We start from the raw sequence: 20,746 nt of genomic DNA, 5'->3' as shown, positions 1-20,746 counted from the left end.
ATGGTCGACCTCTGCTGTTGGGTGGAAGAAACACAAATCATTTATCACAACATGGCAAACTGTTGCGCCTTCACTTGACAATAAATGCAACGAGCAAGTTCTTCCTCTTGTTTCCAGGAACAATGTGCTGGGAATCACTAATGGGCTGGAAGAAGTTGGTTCTCTGCGACCAGAACTTGCCCTCTACCTCCTCCTGGCCTGGTTCCTCGTGTATATAGTCATCTGGAGGGGCCTCCACCAGAGTGGCAAGGTTGGTCCCATGAAGCTCGTTGCTCAACAAATTATGAGATGCCTTTTCTGGAAGAGGTACTATTGGTCACAATAATTGATATCATAATCTTATCCTTTGCTTTTCGTGCAACAGCGTACAGAAGGTCAGCTCGGACGGGAAGTAGGCAATGAGCAGCACCGCCTCCCACTGCTCAAAAGTACTGAGTTGCAGACCTGGTTTAGGGGAGATCAGCGAGGCAAACCGATAGGATGTGGGCTCTATCAGCAAAAGCATTTAAATATCTGAAGCATATCTCATTTTTTTTCAGAACGAGGGCACGTGGTGCAGCCACCAATGCTGGAACCAGCCAGCACTTTCGTGTTATGGTCGTTACGGTTGCATGGCCGCATGTGTTAGCAAACCAGACCACTTTGAGATGATGATTGATTAGGAAAGGGAAAGCGCAGTAGCTGTCTCACTCCTCAGTGCATGGACATTTCAACTGCACTGTGAGGTAGGGTATGGAGAATAGAATGTTAAAGAAGGAAGAGAGAAAGGAGTGCAGTACGCAGTGGATGGCTTCGGATTAAATTTAACCACTATGGGCTCCTTAACATGCACTAGCATTGGTCAGCATTTTGCATTTCGCCTCTTATTGGGATGCGGCTGCCGCGGCTGGGATTTCATCTCCTGCGTCCTCAGGCTCAGCAGTTGAGCGCTGTAACTACTGAGCCATGGCAGTGGATGCCACTTTCAGCCAGAAATGTCTTTCATGTCGTTTAGTATGTGGTCTCGCATTTGTTGTGACCCAAGCAGCTGCCAGGACAAAGGAGCTCTGTCTCGTCCTTTCGTCTACTGTGTCTTTGTTTTTCACACTTTATTAACCCGCATAAGGGAGAAGGAAGTCATAAAAGGACAGGCCGAGAGTTGGGCTGGAGACATGCTGTTCTAGAGACTGATAATCTATGCTGGCTGTCAGAGAAGGTGTAGGAAATGGTTGCAGTGGGATAGAGAAAGGGTGTGTGTGAGGTTGCACAATGTTGGATAGCTATAGCGGATCTATTTATAGTTGGTAGACCAGTTACATGCCGTGTGAAAAAGTAACGAAGGGTGAGACATTGAGCCGAATACAGTGTCTTCAGTCTGGAGCAAGGCATTGCAACAAGCCGAGGCAATGGATAACGTCTCTTGTTCATGCATTTGTTTGCAGTCCACTGACTTGGGGAGCTGGCACGTATCTCAGTCTGGAAAATTCGCTAATTCCATAAAGTGCATATGCTGCCGCACAAATGCAGCAATCACAATTTGTTAATGGCTGATGCAAATGTGAGCACAATCTGGATAATACGTCCAAATTAAGCTTTCAGAGAACATTTGTGAAGTACCTATATGAGCATGTTTATGATGCTAAGCTGGTTTAGCATGTAGTTGCAGGGGATGAATATACATATACATGACTTAGCCTTAGATAAATAAATGGCTTAAGTGTTTTCATGGAATGCAGAAACAAGAAAGCAGTTTTTCTTAGTGTAAACTTCTGTGCCTCACCTATTTTGTGTTCCTGCTTTGCCTATTCCAGATTATTTGGTGCACAGCACTCTTCCCATACCTCATTCTCTTCATCTTATTCATTCGTGGAGTCACACTTGAGGGTGCTTCTGAAGGACTACTCTACTACCTGCGTCCTGATTGGAGCAAGCTAAGAGATCCAAGGGTATGCTAAGCCCCTTTATTTACTGGTGGTGATTGTGGAGAAGTCATGTGATGCTTTCGGGCTCTTCATGCCCTGATGGTGTGTTCAAGTTTAGCATTACTAGCATGATAAAATTTAAGAAATGTTGTTACAACAGATGTATTTTAATACCACTATTTCTTGACATACAGCCTGGCTTGGTGTAGCACATAAATAGGGCCAGACCCATCGTGTGTCATTTTTATTGACTTTGGTTGTGTTAGTTTTTTGTATGACTTGTGTCACACAGGCAGCTTCATGTTGATAAGGAAGCTAAGAGCAAATGAATACTTAATTGAAAGCAGTGCAGCATTGAGCAACCCACAAGGTTCACAAAAAGTTCATACAGTTTGTGTTCATGTAGCCTTTGCATCACTTGGCCTTCAGAGAAGTCATAGCACCTGCTCATTACACACAACGAATACTCATTCACACTTACATTTCACATGCAAAATAAGCACGAGCTAAAATTAACTCTCTTCTGGTCAAGGCAAGGCAGCATTCACATTGTTGACAAAGTGTTCACTTTTTATTTGCTATTTTTCTTCAGTGCCTTGCATATGCTTTGTTGACAATGGGACTCCTTTGTCGGAGGATGATGAACTCTTGAGCAGTGGATGACAATAAGAGCTGACAGCCTAATTTGTTGTCATGTCTTTCATGTCTGCAGGTCTGGATCACTGCTGGGACGCAAGTGTTGTTCTCGTATGGCATTGGCATTGGTGCGAACGTTGCACTCGGCAGCTACAACAAATACAACCACAACTTTTACAGGTTGGTGCTGATGGCTACACTCTCATTCACAGCTGGTAACTGTGGTAATGATGGCTGCAGTTACTAAGCATGCTTTTGGACTTGGAATTTATATCATGCATCATAAGGTTTAATGGTAGGTCGCTTTAAGTGGGGAATATTTCCATGTTTTCAAAATTTGGTGAGGAAGAGCACAAAAGTAACTGTATTTCTGTTTAACACTTATGAATGTCACAGTCTACCAACACATTTGGGAATGCACAGGCTGAATGCTAGCTATATTTGTTCTAATCAGGTGCCTTCTTCAGGTCATTCAAACTAATACACTGCAGATGAGTACTTTTCAGTTCATTTGAATGCCTGGCAATGGTGCAAAGAGGTAGAGAGTAATGGCTTGGCCTCATAGTTCAGACATCATATACTAGCCACAGTAAAGGGCATGAAAACAATATCTGATTTTGCTCTTATGATCACATGCAACATTCCTGAATTTGGGTTTGTTGTTTGCAGGGATTCCATGATAGTATGCTCCATCTGCAGTGGAACGAGTCTTTTTGCGGGCCTGGTCATATTCTCAGTTCTAGGTCACATGGCTCACCTTCAAGGCAAGGATGTCTCGGAGGTTGCACGATCAGGTAGGCTGGTACTGACTGCTTTGCGCACAGTTTTTAGGCAGTGACTTGAACATGTGACAAGTTAGGCACAACTATGGTCATGACCAGAGCAAAATTGTTTAGGTTTTCCTTGTAATCTTGTTTGGACAAAGCGAGGATACTACCTTGCACTTGCTGCAATTGTATAAAAACAGCTTGTATAATTGCTTTAAGTTTTAAGAAGTAAGGGCTGTTCAGATTATTTATTTATTGATTATATAATATATTGTTGCTTGGTTTGCACTGGATACTATGCTGCTTCAAAATTTCATTTGCCAAGTGCCTCTAACAATCCAGCACCCCAAACATAAGTTTTTGTTTTTTGTCAACAAGTAAAATACACGTGATTCTTTTTAGTTGAATGTGGTATAAATTAGTTTACAGCACTGTTCAACACATCGGAATATATTACCACACGAATATTGTCTCAGTGACAATGTGTAAGAAGTTTGTAATAATGAAGGAAAGGAGAGGCTAAGAAGAAGCAATATTTTCCAATCCTTCATGCTTAGCCATTAGCGATTTTAAAAATATAGCCCAGCTCATGACCAGGTCATGATGGAGCATAGCATGCGCAGCAGACTAATGAGCTGGTGTCTATATCTCATTTTTAACAACTTTGAGTGTCTAAGTGGCACCTAGGCGGCAACACCTCATGCAAAGTTTAGCTGTGTCAGGCGGAGAAATAGCAGTGGAAATGTCTCCCATTGTGATTTTTCGGGCTAGGCTGGTCTATGTTGCCTCCTGTCTCCTGCTTTCCTCTATGGGCATAACAAAATAAGGGGTATGTGGAAAATGCTTGTGCGCAAGAGACGAGCTGAGGTGCTTTCAGTGGTCCGGAAGAAATACAGTAATCATTTCATGATATCGCAGCATGTTCTCACTTTGATTAATGGGTTCAGTGGCACAAAGTTGTCAGAATAAGTCAAGTGAGTAGAGGGAGAAACTAGCTTTTATTCTTTGTTTTCGTGTAACTGGCTCATGAATACAGGTGGTGGACAAGTGCATGATGGGAATTTATTGAGACATAAAGCCAACAATTGTAATATGCACATATGCACCAGAAATGTAAGAGGATGACATTTTCTTTGAAAATTCTTTTAAAATTTAGAGATGTGTGTCAGAATGCGAGGGTCTTAGATCAGGCCCAGGTACAGCCTTCATACTAGGCAGCATAAAAATGAAAACCTGCAAAAATATCATGAAAATTCATGCTTTCTTGCATTCTTTGAGCGTCATCACCACCAGCTTGGGATTGATGCTGCACTACGAGAGTTCAAATGGTGTACTCTGAGTGCATCTAAGTTTTTTTCACCAGTGAAGTGTGCATTCACCCAAACTGCTCTGCATTTGCTCACTGTGCAGGTCCTGGCCTGGCTTTTCTGGCCTACCCCGAGATGGTGGTGCAGTTGCCGTTTGCACCGGTCTGGGCAGTCCTTTTCTTCCTCATGCTCATTGTGTTGGGGATCGACAGCCAGTTCTGCACCGTTGAGGCACTCGTCACGGGGCTCGTTGATGAGTTTGCCTCCACCCTGAGACCCTACCGACGCCTCTTCACCCTGAGCGTCGTCGTCATCCAGTTTCTGCTGGGTCTACCCCTGGTCACCCAGGTATGTGCATGGCATGTGTGGCTCAAGATAGTAGCAGTTGTGTAATAGCAATGGTCATGTACAGTAACAGTCTGTATTGATTGAAAATTGGTTTTTAAGAAAGTATAGGCAACAGTAACTGTCTCACATCTGTGTGGACACCTCAACCGCTCCGCTCCGCTCCGTGATGAAAGGGAAGAAGGGAGGGATGAAGTAAGGAGAGAAAAAGGTGCCGTAGTGGAGGGCTCCAAAAAAATTTGACTACCTGGGGACCTTCAAGGTACATGCAATGACATCGCACAGCACACGGATGCCTTTCGCATTCCGCCTCCATCAACATGTCATAGTGATGTGACATCCTATTGGAGAGTGGAGGTGAATAGTATGCAAGCATCTTGGATTCGAGAAACCGAAACTATGCCGCCACTTCGTCTCCTGACGATATACTTACATAGTTCCACCTTTATCCACCATATTGGACAATGACATCATCATTGGCACGCAGCAGGTGGTTGTTTCTGCAATGCTATTGTAGATGGCACTACAATGCGAGATGTGCTGTTTTCTAGTTGCTACCACAGATCACGCTGCGATCTTAGGGTGGTAGCAGACCCCACGAAATCTGGAAACGTGATGAGTAGTTGCTACCGCAGATGGCGCTGTGATCTCAGGGTGGTAGGAAACACCACGAAATGTCGAAACGTGATGTGTAACAGCTAACGCTCTTAAAAGTAGCGGACAGGTAAAATTTATTGAGCAAGATGAGTAGTCGGGCAACTTGGTTCATTGTAGCGTAAAGATGGGTTGCACAAAAGGGACAATCACATGAAAGAAGGCTGGACAAGCACAAACTAACAACCGATTTATTCAAAGAACAGACATTTAAAGATATGCATGTCAGCGCAGGCAAAAAAGGGTTTCACAAGCATGCCGAGTGAAAAAATAAAAAACACATGTTTACGTCCTCATGCTTTCAAGGAAGTGTGCCTCTTTCTTATATAGTCTGATTGATGTATAACTTATGCATTCTTGTCCTTTCTGTTTGATGAAAAACACTTGTTGAAGTTCCCGTGCTTTCTTATCTTTGCTCTTGCGCAGAGTCTTAAATTGTTTGAGCAGAGGCATGCATTTGTGATCAAGGCAGTGCATCGCCAGCTGACGCTGCTCCTTGTTATCAATGGACCGCTCATGTTCACAAGTGCAAATATTCTTGGTGCAGCCTATCATGTCTGGTTGTTTTATAAGTCTTAAAAATAAAATTGACACCATTTTCTGTCCTACACAGAAATTAGTGCTCGTAGTCATTTACCTGTTATGGAAAAAAATAACCCAATTAACCCAAATTCTCCATCTTTTTCTTAGATAATAAAATGTATACCTGTAATCAAACTAAAGAAAAGGCATCTTTATATCCCACGAATTAGGAAAAAAAGAAAGAAAACCTAAAAACAAAGGGCTCTGCCTCCTGTACCTAATGAATAAATGTGCTTGTCTTCTTTTTTGCTGTTTTCCAGGGAGGCATGTACATCTTCCAGCTGATGGACTTCTTCTCAGCTAGCGGTGTCTCACTCCTGACTGTCGTCTTCTTTGAGATTGTCGGCTTTGCCTGGATTTATGGTAGGCAGGCGCTGCCCTTTGGCAGCCTTATGTTTTGCTGTTGCCTCATTCTGCCAGAGAAGCGTCTTGAGCAACCCATGCATTCCTGCAGGTGCAAAAAGGATCTACGCCAACATCAAGGACATGATAGGCTTCACGCCAAACAAGTACTTCTTCTTTTGCTGGCTCTTCGCTGCTCCATGCGTGATTGTGGTGAGTGTACACTTTTTGTCTGGCTGCTATTGAACATGCGATTTCTCTTTGATCTAAACATCCAGAATTGGTGTGCATATTGCAGTGTGCTTGACTATACACACTGAAACATCTTTTGCACCTGCAGCTCAGTGCTCAGATTATCTGGCAAGCTGTACTTTGCGGTCAGATGTCACATAGATTTATTTTAAATGTAAGAGACTCATGGCCTATTAAAAAAATGCTATTCATTGGTGTGCTACATGCCAGCATTGTTTGTAGAGTCGTTTATGTGACGGCTAATCACGGTCCTGCCCGCTATGGTGCACACTGGTGGTTTTATCACCACAAAGAAGCAGCAAAGAAAGAATAAGGGATGAGAAAAAGATGGAATACATACAACTAATGTGCATTTAAGAAGCATGAACTTGAATACATTTTAATGGGAACTTGCCACTGTGCACATGCACACATCAAAAGTACAATGAAAAGCCAAGGAGTATGCTAAGGTGATAAAACCACCCACATTTAATAAGTGTATTCTTGAGGAAACAATGAAACAGAGGCTTGGTAGGGACGAACATGCCCCTTCAGATGCCTCTGCAACCTTTTGTGCCATCTAGCCTCTTCAGTTCTCACCACCCACAAACCGAGTTGAGCATCACCCAAAAGATATTAGCTGCCTATCACTATGGCTTGCTTGTTGCACATGTGCACCATAGCATGTAAGGAAACATCACTAAGTGCATGTGGTGTAGACCTTAGAAACAGTACTGCTGCATTAACACTCATGCCAGTGCTATGTGATCATTATTTTTAGGCATGTCAAACTGGGCAGCAAGAACCGGAAGATGTCAGCATTGTTTTAACTCCATTATTTGTTCGTTCTGGCTCTGTAAATGGTTGAGAAGAGAAAGAGGCTGCTAAGTTGCTTACTTCCTGCTGCTCAGTGACATTGTAGTACCTCTTGCATATTGTTATCTTTGCTATTCGCTCTTTTGCTTCAACCATGCCTTGGAGTCACTGAGTCGGTCAATGTTCTGATTTCAAAGGCTGCCATAGGACAGGATGGTAAAAAGAACCCAGGAATGGAAGTGTAGAATTTGGGTGCAGAATTGAGTGCTGTTGCATTGCAATGCCACAGTGTCAGCTGCCTAAATAGAGCTGGCCTATAACATGATCGATGTGAAGAGCTTTATTTGGACCCCTTTTGGGCTTTATATAGGGAATTAAGTTGGTATTTATGGAAAGAGCTGTACAGTATTTGCAAGCAAAAGTACTAAAAATTGATATTTGTTCTAGTGATCACTTGCTATTCTTCATTTGTTTTAGCATCACTGACCACAGATTCTAAGCAGTTAAAACTCTTGCTCCTTCGCAGGGTATGCTGGTGTTCTACATAGCTGTGCCTGAGCCGGTCATGTATTCTGACCACTATGTTTATCCCTGGTGGGGTGAGATGATCGGCTGGGGCATGGCACTGGCTTCCATCATCTGGATTCCAACCTATGCCATCTACTACCTCTGGAACAGCTCAGGAACCCTCCTTGAGGTGTGTGCAAATATGCTAGTGTTCTTTGCTTCCCCGTGCAGTGAAGGAAGACAGGTTGACATTTCTGCGAGTGATGTGCATGGGGCCATGGACATATTAATTCATCACTGAATCTGAATGTGAACTGATATAGCCAGTGCTCAAGTTCAGTATGTGAACTTTACAAGAAGCCGTCATACTATAATGAGCTGAGATTCTGCGTGGGATTCCTTTGCTTGACTCCTTACTTTGAATTCAATCTTTGAAATTTCTGTATTGTGTTACACATGCTCATTATCGACTTTAATGTGCCAGTTTTATTATTGGATCGATCTCAACCCACTGCCACAAGACATTTTCGTGAACTTAGCTTCGTCCGTTATTATACTTGTACCAACGCATTTGAGCACAGCTTTTTCCCTCGTACCATCGAGGCTTGGAATATGCGTCCTGGTCCATTCTGCACCCTTCCTTTACATGAATTTATTGACGCAATTGCCACTTATATTCAGCCATTTGATCAACCTCTTAAATTGTAACCAAATTTCTAATTTGTTGAATTCTTATGTTTTCTTGTTTGTTTCATTGCACTGTATAGCTTATCTTGGATTTTCTATGCACACCTCCCACTCCTGCTATAGCTCCAAATGGAGCTGCAGTATGTAAAAATAAATAAATAAATAAATACCTATATTTTCCCCTCAGTGCATGGTAAAATTCAGTTGTCAGGCTGCTTATTTTGCTCAGCTTTCCAGCTGTTCCAGGAACAAAAAGCATGTTGAATGCCTGATGGGCACACATTTATGTCAATGGGGGCAACACTTGCCCACCCGTGCATATTTTACATGTCGGTATAGTTTGTTCTGACAACACACTTTCTAAACAAGCTACCAAGGAACTTGTAGGCGTAGGATAATATATACAAGGAGAAGGCGGCACAAACTTTGTGCCATATTGTTCTCTGCTACTTAGAAGACATGGACGAGCACTACCGTGAACTTTGGCCACCTCCTTATGGAGAGACCTGTGCGTATCTATATTCTTGTAGGTTGCATTAACCAGCACTTTTTTAGTGTGTGTTGGATTAGTTGGGAAAGCAGTTAGCACATGACACAACACGGAAAAACTGAACTTGTGCACTGTGTAGGTTTGAAGCTCTGTCTTTTTGTTTTTACTCTTAAATGGTAAAAATGTATACTTCTGTAAGGCATAGTGAGGACAAATTAAAGTTTGCCTGTATCGATAGACTAAAGCAGTTTTATCGAGAAGAAGACCACACTCGCCACAAATGACGCTTTTATAAGCTAGAAAACACCAAGATATGAAATACAAGTGTTGTCATCACTGGCTGATTTTGCAGGTGAACTGCGTGTGTCAGCATCGAATTTCTTATGCGGATCCCAGAGCCTATGCCACTTCGCCATTCACTTCAAATCAGCAGCAACCAATCCTTCTCAGTGTGCATGTCACTAGCTTGAATTGAGTGTCGGGCAAATTTTTAAATTCAATTTTCTCATCCATAAGTGAACTTTTTGCTGCTGGACAAACGTTAGCAGAACTATAAAGAGCCACATAATCAACTACCGGGAACAATAATTAGATGGAGTTGACCTTAATGCATAAAGCACATGCTCAGCAGCAATGCGAAATTTCATCTCGACGAACTCTGTTCCCTTGCCCTGTAACCGTATTTCAGGGGCACTCATAGCTAAAAGAGAACAAAAAAAAGAAAGTGGCTATAATGCAGCCCCTTGCTGTTCTTTTTGCAGCGCATCAAGAAAGGTGTGACCCCACAGGTTGTGCCACGCAAGGTCCAGGAAGGCAGCCCCACATCGGATGAAAGCCTGGCCTTAGAGCCACCCACCAACATAGTCCGAGTGCTGCTGCAGGAAAAGTCCTGATCACAGTCACCACACCACCAGTTTCTTGGTCTGAACCTCAGTTGACTTGTTTGCGACAACCCAACAACGTGCGGAAAGGCGGGGTCGAGAACCGGTTTGGCGAAACTTGACAGCGGCTTGTTTCTCTGCCTGTTGGTTCGGCGAGAACACGCTGTCTTCTCTTCACCTTATTCCCTATTTTTTTTTCTTCACCACTCTTACTTTTCCTGTTGTCCTTCTGAAATTCGCCAAACACGTGTAACAGATACAAAACCAACAGCAAACACCGGTTCGCGGCCCGTTCCAGTCCTTCCGAAGAAGCAACTCGTGTGCTTAACCAAGGGCCACTCTCGCCCCAAGGTGCAGCAAAAGGCGTTCAGATCACTTGCTGCCACCATAGATGACAACAACATCGATCGATTGTTGTTCACGGTTTTAGAATACCCTGTCTCGTGGTTAGTGTAGTAGGATCCGGAACACTTTTGTTTCTGTCATAGATGATGTTCCGTGACGGGGGTAGCGGGAGCATGCTACTATTTTGAAACTAAGCCGAAAAATCAACGAAGACTGTCACTGCAGTGGTAGGCACTGATTACAACAACCAGAGTTCAGCTATCTGAAGGTCTGCGACACAACAGTGTTGTTCCTTGTCATTGCCATACCATTCTGTAATGTGCATGCAGAAAGGGCCATCAATGTGTGGCTGCAAAACAGCAGTACTGAAACAGCATGCTGCATGCTATTATCTCACTTGCTGCTCTCACGAAGGGCATGTGAAAAGGTGGTGATGAGCAAAATGGTCGTACCAGCGAGAATGTGGCGACCAAATCTGCTGAACTTGCTTCCATAAATTATTAAAACATTTAGATATCGCGCTTCCCTGCCCCTTGCTGTTGTCATGCGCTATCACCTTGACTAGAGGCTGGTCTTCCACTGCGGTAGATATAGGGGCAGAAACTGCTGGCAGTGATGGCAAGGGTCACAGAGTAAATTTGTTTGCAGCTAACATGTCATAAGTGACTCAAGATGCAGCAATGCAGCAGACACGCATTGTGGCCATGTTGTGATAAGCCTAAATTGCCATGGGCCTGGGGGTTAAAAGACGACAATAGCCACATTGTCATCGCTGTTGTTATGCCACGTAGTTTCCACAGTAATGTCGTGCATCACTCCAGGTTTCCAGTTGTCATTGTGATACAGTAGTATCGGCAAGTAGATTGTGTCGATTAGCTAGGCAACTTAGTGTGCGCTCACAGCTCACATGGCAAGTTGTGATTATTCCTCCAAAGTATGCGACGCTGCCACTGTTTGAGGCTGCGAAGCAATGATAAAAGCTCAAAGAATGCTTGTGCTGATAAGAATTTATGCCTTGGCTTCTTGGCAAGCCAACTGGAGAAGTGGGTTACATTCCTCTGTGTGGGCAAAATCCAAGGCTGCTCTGGGACACTGCTTGGTTGGGTCGTGTTAAATTGTGCTGCAGTGTTTTACTTCTTTCATGCACAAAATATGCATGCGCTTCTAGATTTTTCTCGAGATCCAAGGATATGCTTCTCCATATTTCTAGTGAAATTTATGTTGTGACACAGGGCAGCAGTATTTTTACAAATCCTATGACTTGCTGATTATGTCTGCCATTCCATAGATGCATCTCTGCTACGCATTAGCAGCTGCTAAAACAAATATATATGCATCATTTGCTGCTTTTCACCTGTCACCAAAAGAGAGACAATCAGCGATGCAAAACTTCTTAAAGCATGACCATTTGCATACCTGGATATCATGCGTATTGCATCTGACAAGCTTGCTATTTGTTGTCAGCAGCAAAATCCAACTACCATTCAAGTCCAAAACTAGTGAAAAGCCAGCATTGCAATATATTTCACTTGATTGCTCAAGTTACATTAAGTAACCGTTAGCCATCCTTTTCAGACGGAATTACATTTTTCTTTTCATCACTGTTGTCCTGTGGAGCATATGTGTATATGAATTGTAAATAGCATGGAAAAGTTATCACCAACTCGTGTAACATGCACCTCTGAGTGCATGAATGTGTAGGGACAGCATGGAGCATTTTGTTTTTGTTCAGTGTTGTATCGAGACTTATTTCTGCCTATTCTAGCTAAGGTGGGCAATAGAGTGATCGACATATTCCCTCTGTATTGTAGGTAGTGCACTTAAAAAAAAAAGTGTCCAGGACAACGTATAAGTAATGGTGCTGGATGGTGATATCATGAGCACTAACACTTGAGGCGGATTTATTGGAAAATATTTCTATCATGACAGCCATTCAGTGAGCTGAAAGTGGGGACATGATTATGTTAAATTAATTCTAGCTCGTGACACAAGGCATTGTGAAAAATTTAGGTAGCTGGCTGCCAGAGTACCAATGAATGGTCTGGCATTTGTGAAGATGAAACATACACAAAGGAAACGATGTTAATATGCAAACAAAATTAAACCTCTGTCTTCAGTAGCATTCATAACCACGTTGTCCCCATGAAACCAGCAGCTGTAATATTTGGTTTGCATGCTGCAAGAATGCTTTGGCTTTCAAGTAGTATTTCAGAGTGGGAGTGCTCTGTCGTGACAATTTATAGAGCAGTACGGCATTTAAAGACAGTTCCTTTTGTAAATTCTTGCGTCATTATTCACTTATTGAGATACTAATTGCAAGAGAACGCAGCAAACAGGGGTAATATGAGGCACATGCTGTAAATATTAATCTTTTATCATTTTCATTAATATCAGTAAAGGCATATTTGGCTTTCATTAACCATTCACAAGCACCAGTTTTATTTTTGCATTCAACTTGCTCTGCTGTGAAAAATGCTGTGACCAATGAATTGACATTGGAATGATCTACTTGTGTATTTCTGGAATATGTCTCTGCATTTTCATTTTTGTGACAATCCTCACTGCTTTCTGCTTTCTTTTTGCCCAATTTTGTATGCATTTTCTTGAACAGTAGCACATCACTTGAATGAACTTCAGTGGGTCTATATATTCCCTATTATGTATATAGTACAAAATTGCACGAAAAATCCATGCATATTTTAGTCCAAGAACAGGCAATACAGAAGCACTGTACTATTTCACTTAAGTGCTAAAAGATGACTTGGCATTGTAGTCACATTTTAGGAAATATTATGCACGAGTTTTTTGCTCCTGAGGGACAGAAACAGTACTGAAAATCTTATCTTGTGGATTATCTCCTTCAGAGGAAGAGTTTGCTACCCAGATTCTTTGTTTCTATGTACACTGGTTTTGGCTTGGTGTCAGTGAGTTGGTTGAACAGTCTAGGTACATATTTAAGGGTTTATAAAAACAAACCAGAGAAGCATTTACCCTGAAATGCTTGCCACGGTACAATGCATGCAGCTGTGATTGGCTCTAATTGAGTGTACCAGAACCATAACACCACAACAGTCACCTCTCATTAGTTCACTGCTTCTAAAGTGGAGTGCATTCAAGTGAAGTCTGACTGTTTCTGCTCACTTCTGTCCACTGTGAACTTTGAGTGGGACACTCTGTACATAGCAACATTTGTATATAAGTCGTACATGTACCTGTTTGTGCTCTAGTAGCTGAAGTATCAAATAGGGACAGTGCCTTGGATGTAATTGATGAAGACAGAAAAAATTAAACAGTGTTAAGTATTTTGGTAAACAAGGAGGACACCATAGTAACTTTGTACTGTTTAGCTTGGCGTCTGACATGTGAAAAGGTGCTTGCTGAATTGTTTGATAACATACAATGGATGGGCACACAGCCAAGAACTGTAAACAAAATGGTAAAGCATATTTGCTGCCATTATTCGGTGATGCCCCCATGGTTATTCACTATCAGTCATGATGGTTAAGTGACTGCGGTGTTCAGCGACTGAGCAAAAGTTGCAGGATTTGATATTGTATTGCAATGGAAGTGAAATGCACAAAGGCTTGTGGGCTGTGGTCTGTGTGCATATTAAGGGCAGATTGCTGAAAGAGTATGCAGTTGAAATGAATTTTGTGTCCTTTTCTGTAAAACAACAAGCTTTACAGATGGGTGTAGTCTTGGGATATAAATATTGTGTCTGAAATATGTGAAGAGCGGGCATCATCAGATGCTTGTATCTGTCCCTAGTCTCCAGTGCGATAAGCATCTGATAAGTGGGCAAAGTCTGCTGTGCAGACATATGACATGGTGCTTTCAATCACCATATCTGCATTTATTGTAAAGGTAAACCAAAAGCCCTGAAGTAGAAATTGGCCCTTAATTCCTTGATGCTGATTTCAAAAATTGTTTCTATGAAGGGAAACCCTCCTTACATTCTCTCTGAACACTATTTACTGGAAGAGGCTGGCGATTTGCGATTTGTTTACAGCTTTCAATGCCAATGCAGTGCATGTGCAGTCATGAACAAATGTAATAATCTGTGGCCAGTAGAACTGTGCTAATCCTTGCTGAAGTCACAAAATGAACTTGTGATGTCAGATGCAATGTGTGTCTGCAAACTTGTTGCAAGTTTATCGAGAACAGCCGTACAGTTCTGTGTAAAACAGAGAAGCATCACAAAGTAATCTCCTTAATTGCCATGCATTTTTTGGAGTGGTACAGTTCTTAATTCATGCAGAGCTCACTAATCAGAATGGTATTATTTAGTGGTCTGACAAATTAGGTTGCAGGCCGGCCAACATGAGTTGCCAGAATGCAAGACAAAATGCGGGATGAAAACTGCAAATGTTCGTTGTTTGGAACTATCATAGGCATTAAGGACAAAGGTGAAGGGAAAAGAGGTGCTTGTCATGGAGTACATGACGGTGGCTGTTGGCTTCCGTCATATATAGGCATGAAGTGTGAGAGATGGTAGTCATGGCCTACTGAAGTAAGCATCTGTTTTGCAGGTAAAGAAATGCTGTATAGTGCCACTGTTGACAGAGCCAGATCAATAATCGCAAATCGCTGTTTACCTGTGCAGTTGAAAAGTACATAAATGTTATATAGTTTTGAAGGAAAATATTTGCGGTGCTATTATACACTGCACAGATGTACTACACACTGGCTAGTCAGACAAAAAGTGTTACTTGTTACTCGACAGGCAGTGCACTGAGCAACATGATGAATTGATCAAGCAAGGTGTGATGTTTTAGGCTGATAATTTATGCTAGTACCTTTGAAATTTGATTGCAGTTGGCTTTCCTCTGTGAATATAGGCATTTATTTGGAGGAACTCACCTTGTAAACAGGTACATTGTTTTGCACCACTTGTATCTTCAGTCCCAAGGCACACGATGTACATCCCTTGTAGTCACCCAAATAGAAATAAAATTGCAATGTGAAAAGAAATATGCTGGTTCACTATTATGTTGCTCTACTGCAGGTCTTTGAATGCAGTACTGATATGGTTTTGCTAGAACCAAATAACAGCACCGATGGCCTTTGGACACACAAAATATAAACCTTGTTTTTTTTTACGACGAATATTCGGCAATGTCAGAGATGTTTCAAAAATACAAAATTTATGCCCATTACTATATGTGGTTACATGGGCTACCTTACTATGATATAGGATATACGGTGTCAGGTCTGTATGTTTTCTCACATACGAGTAATCCGTTAGAACCAAACTTTGAAGAAATGCAGTCAAAACCAAAATATATCCGATTTCGAATATGTCAGAATACAGCTAGGCCATATCGAATCGTCACAAATCTTAAAAGTCACATGCTATATTGTAGCAGTATTGTTCTCGTTTGAAGAACTCTTTTCCAGTGGAACAATTAATATATGGGACAAAACGCCGTGCCCCTGGAATTGCATTGTACACCATTCGGATGGTCCTTTTTTGCGTGTAAAGCCGCGTCGCTGCACAACCTCAAAACAGGAAGGATTGAGCTAGCGCAGCCGCATTGGTCACGCATTGCCTTGGACGCCTGTGACGAAGGGAGCATGAAGGGCAATTGGGTGTGAAATGCAACTGAGCACGAAGACAAGGCAGGCCAGGGCAAGTGGTTTTGTGTCGCAGCGGGCAGTCCAAGTATGCTACCCCACGTAGCACAGAAACTACGGTACAACAGTGTTACTTTTGTTTTTGTCAACTGTTAATGCATTTTTCTCAATGTGCTTTTTTCTAACATTTCAGAAATGTTATAAATAAATATTGCAATATCTTTGCCCTGACTTTAATTGGAGCATTTAAGCAACACAAATGCAACTTTCTCTGAAATGGTAGGGTAACCTTGCAAGAGCGTGCAGCCATGCCAGTCGTGGAGGCACACAACTCAGTCAATACTTTGCAAGAGTGTGGGCGACACTTGAGTTCTACAATACCGCACAGCCGACACATACAACTCACTCACCTCCAAACGAATACCATAGAGACAAGCTTATATTTATATATATATGTATATATAATTCAGGGAAAAAGACTTCTTGGCACGGTCAGTAGTAGTGAATAAACAGAGACCAACGTTTGAAACAATGTAATTTGACGTTTCGGCCATGGAACGGCCTTCATCAGAATAACAGAATAGGAACGGAGGACACACAATATGACGGAGGGTGAAAAAAAAGTACAAACATATAATGCACAGAAGATTAAAAACGTATCACACACGTGACTAGAACGCGAATGTGGGTCACAATGGCTGAACAGGAGGGCTACATTGCGAAATTTCGTGCGTTAACACTCTTAGCTACAGAATGCAATGACAGATGATTAAACGTGTCATGCTTACAGTGCAAAGATGAGAAACCAGAATTACTGGACAGCAAAATCTTAAGAAGCCAGAAGTTGCACACTCTAAAAACACTAAAAAATACTGTCACTAAAAAACACATGTCACGATAAAGCAGCATAAACGGTAACAGTATTAGCTTTTATTCCATCCTGACAAAATAACTCATGACGCTATCTGCCTGTTCTGTCCGAGCACAAGAAAAGAATAAATATGAAGCATACCCGTGCGGTGAGGTAAAAAGATGAACATAGCGAAATTTCAGCTATATGATGGAGCAGCAAGTTAAACATACAGGCACGATTAAACGCAAACGCAGGGTGCGATATACAAGAAGAAAGGGCACAAACAGAATAGCACTTAACATCGGTGGATATCAGGGTGTTTGAACTGGTAGGGAGCTCAATTTCCCCGTGCTTTCGTTCAAACCAGAAGATACTGTATTAAACTTATAGATCAGGAAAGACTCTCTAATTTCTCGGTCGTGATTAGATTTAAATGCGGATTCCAGAATAGTAGCTGTAATGTGATCAAATGAATGACCTGGGAGCTGAACATGTCTTGATAGGGGCAGGTTTGGGAGGGATTTAACATGGGCTTTGTGGTTATTGAAGCGTAATCTAAAGGGGGTTTCTGTCTGGCCTACATACTGAAGGTTACATGTCGTACACTGGAGTAGGTAAATGACGTTTGCACTATCGCAGGTGAAGTCACCCTGAATTTTTAAATGAAAGTTCAAACCCGTACTGCTAATGCTCTGAGACGTAGTCATGTGCGGACAAACTTTACAGCGGCTCTTGTTGCGAGGGTGGCAGCCTGTGGGTTGCGGAGGACTAGTTTTTGAAGACGTTAGTATGTCCCGTAGATTTCTCTATCTTCTATAAACAGCCCTTGGTGGCTCTACGAATATTTCCTTCAGGCGAACACTTTGCATGAGAATATTATAGTGTTTTTTTAAGATTACCGAAACTTTTGGTGCGGATGCAGATTGAGTGAGAACAAGGTTGGTATTCGAGTGGGAAGTATCTGGTTTTTCTTTAGCGAGTAGAATCTTTCGGGATTGTGTATCTGCACGCTCTATGGCGTCATCGATCAGCTGAGGGGGGTAATTTTGTTTAATGAGTGCGCTACGAAGTGTGGCGCAGTTGCTTTTAAAATCAGATTGTTTCGAGCAGATACGTTTGAACCGAAGTGTTTGACTGTAGGGGATGCTGGCTATAACATGTTTGACATGGCTACTATCCAAGTGCAAAATATTGCTGGCGGTCAGTAGGTTTTCGGTACACCGTTGTAGTTAATCTGTCTTCGTGAAGCGAAACGGTGACGTCAAGAAAATTCACTTTACATCTAGAGTACGTATGGAAAAATGATATAGAATGATGCAGGTTGTTGAAATCGGCTATAAATGAAAGCAGCTCGCCTTCTCCATGGGGCCAAATAAGAAATATGTAATGTAACGCCCCTAGTAAAATGGTACTAATGACCGGATTTTCAAAAATTCAGTTTCCAACAAACCCATAAATATGTTTGCATAATTAGGCCCAGTGCACGTGCCCATAGAAGTTCCACTAATTTGAACATAATGCTTTCCCTCAAACTCAAAGTTGTTAAGTTCTAATATCAGTTTAAGTAAGGTAACCAGTGTACCACCGTCCACTATCTTTTCAATGCGAGCTTCATTGTAGATGGCCACAACTGCCCGGATACCATCTGCATGCGGAATGTTCATATAGAGTGAAGTGACGTCTAGGGTGACAAGCAAAGAACCCTGAGGAATGACAAGATCAACGATATCGGACAGGAAGTTAGTAGTGTCCTTTATGTAGGACGGAAATGTGGGTGGAATTCTATTAATTAGCGTATCGACGTAGCGGGATAGATTTTCCGTAACAGTGCCAACACCAGAAACGAATGGTCGACCCGGAATGTTTACTTTATGGATTTTTGGTAACAAGTAGAATCTACCAGCAGCCGGGCTAAGCGGAATGATTGAATATATATATATATATATATATATATATATATTGAAAGTGACCAATCGGTAATAAGCGAAGTTCTCTAACAAGATTATGGGTTGTGCATGCAATCTATGCAGTGCCCAAAGTCAGTGGGGTCTCGAGGGGTTTCGACCCCACACCAATGTTAACTGACAAGGGATCTGAGACCCCCATACCAGAGTGCAGAGACTGCATAAATCCGAGGCAAGCATCCATTTTTCATTATTGTCGTCAGTGGTAGCCACAAATATTTCTTCTCTATTGTTTAGAAAATTTTGCTATTAATTTTAGAAAAAATCGGTAATGTGTTTTTTAAAACTCGAGACTGGCAAAAGTACGAAGTTGGCAGCACTACATCAAACCAAGCAATTCTGGACAGAAGAGCAAGATTCCGGGCTAGTTGCTAATGCATTGTACTTAGAAACAGTGCGATGAAATGAGGACAACACGAAGAAACGACACACACGAGCGCTGTCAGTGCTCGTGTGTGTCGTTTTTTCGTGTTGTCCACGTTTCATCGCGCTGTTTCTAAGTACAATTCTGGACAAAGACATTTTTCGACGGGAAAGAGTTTATGAACACAATATTTTGTGAACACAATATTTTGATATATTGTTAGATATCACTATAACAATCAATAATCCACCAATCTCCCGTCAGCAGGCTCGCATTCGCATGCCGGCAGGTTCGGCAATACAGAAACCTGGCGAAGGGTACATTTACAAAAAGTAAAAATGAAGTGGCCCGATGGCAGAACTGCTATTGTTCCTCAGTACTGAGCCGGGAAGCACATTTTGCGGTCTGACCAATTAGAGTTAAAAACTTCTGCTACCATGAAAACGATTTCAAGTTTTCAGTGGAATGAGCTTTTTCACCACATCACATGCGAAGTGTGCTTGTGACTGCACTGGAGGAACTGTGAGGCCCTTGGCAGCAACAGAAAGTATTCACAGGCCGAACAAAGGTAAAATATTGACCCTCTATGAGCTGTTTAGATGGGTGAACAAAACTATCAAGTGTATTGTAACCCTTTGGGGGCTCTAACAAATGATTGAAGAAAACAAAGGTTAACTCAGTAGGCAGTTTACAAGAACACTACCATTGAGAGGAATACACAAGTTTCACCATATCGAGCCTTTATCTCTCTCACAATGGTGCATGCTGGACTTACATCATGCTCGTGCTGAAAGTGTCAAAAAGTAAATGAACACGTCAGCGGACCTTTCAAAATCAAAATATGAGGAGCATCCACCTGGAGCACCGTACAGAGCTGGGCTTGAATGCAGGGACACAAATTGCAAATTTATTTTCTTGCTTAAAAAAATTGTTCCAAATAAACATCTGGAAATAAATCTCACTGCCGTTAGAAAACAAAGGAGGACCACGTCACCTTGCAACAGATGGCTGAATATGCCTCAGAAATAGAAATTTTTGCTCATTTTCTTTCACCTCTGAAACATTTTTATCAGCTTCTTTGCCTTTTGTTGTTTTTGTGCTGGGTTTTATGGCACATAGGCAACTGAGGCCATCATGCACCAAGCACAAGGTATTGGAAAAGTTTTTTGTTGAATATTATAGAAATGTAAAAAACCATCCACATATTTAGCACTTATTCGTTTAATGCAGGGTTTCAGAAAACTACGCTCAACAACACACAAATTGGGCTGCAATAATCCTGTGCTGACTACGAACTAGCAAGGATATACAAATAAATGAGGATATGGTTAGGCTATGTACCCTGTTTCATGAAGCCGCTTAAAGAAGAAAAGAAGGGAAAGTGGCCCAAAAGAGAATCTAACATACAACATAAAAAGAAGCTTGCTGAAAAACATAAACACACCTTTGCTTCCATATTGCTCATGAATATTTCCCAGTGGAAACAAGGTGAAAGCTGTG

At 41.9% G+C, this 20,746-nt stretch overlaps 1 protein-coding gene across 2 annotated transcripts in view; it reads left to right on the top strand.

Moving 5' to 3' along the window:
* LOC144099294 (sodium- and chloride-dependent GABA transporter 1-like) overlaps window positions 1-15,462 on the top strand; it is a 54,330-nt gene extending 38,868 nt beyond the window's left edge. For both annotated transcript variants that reach the window (XM_077632481.1, XM_077632482.1), the window contains 9 exons: window positions 118-250; window positions 1,791-1,925; window positions 2,614-2,717; window positions 3,207-3,331; window positions 4,715-4,959; window positions 6,453-6,555; window positions 6,647-6,747; window positions 8,108-8,278; window positions 10,027-15,462. In XM_077632481.1, the coding sequence (XP_077488607.1) occupies window positions 118-250; window positions 1,791-1,925; window positions 2,614-2,717; window positions 3,207-3,331; window positions 4,715-4,959; window positions 6,453-6,555; window positions 6,647-6,747; window positions 8,108-8,278; window positions 10,027-10,158 (1,249 nt within the window). In that variant the 3' untranslated portion in view covers window positions 10,159-15,462. The remainder of the gene's footprint in view (window positions 1-117; window positions 251-1,790; window positions 1,926-2,613; window positions 2,718-3,206; window positions 3,332-4,714; window positions 4,960-6,452; window positions 6,556-6,646; window positions 6,748-8,107; window positions 8,279-10,026) is intronic.
* Window positions 15,463-20,746: the final 5,284 nt, after the last annotated feature.

The sequence above is a fragment of the Amblyomma americanum genome, chromosome 7, assembly GCF_052857255.1.
Source record: "Amblyomma americanum isolate KBUSLIRL-KWMA chromosome 7, ASM5285725v1, whole genome shotgun sequence".
Taxonomy (NCBI): domain Eukaryota; kingdom Metazoa; phylum Arthropoda; class Arachnida; order Ixodida; family Ixodidae; genus Amblyomma; species Amblyomma americanum.
This window is presented reverse-complemented; position numbering and strand designations above follow the sequence as displayed.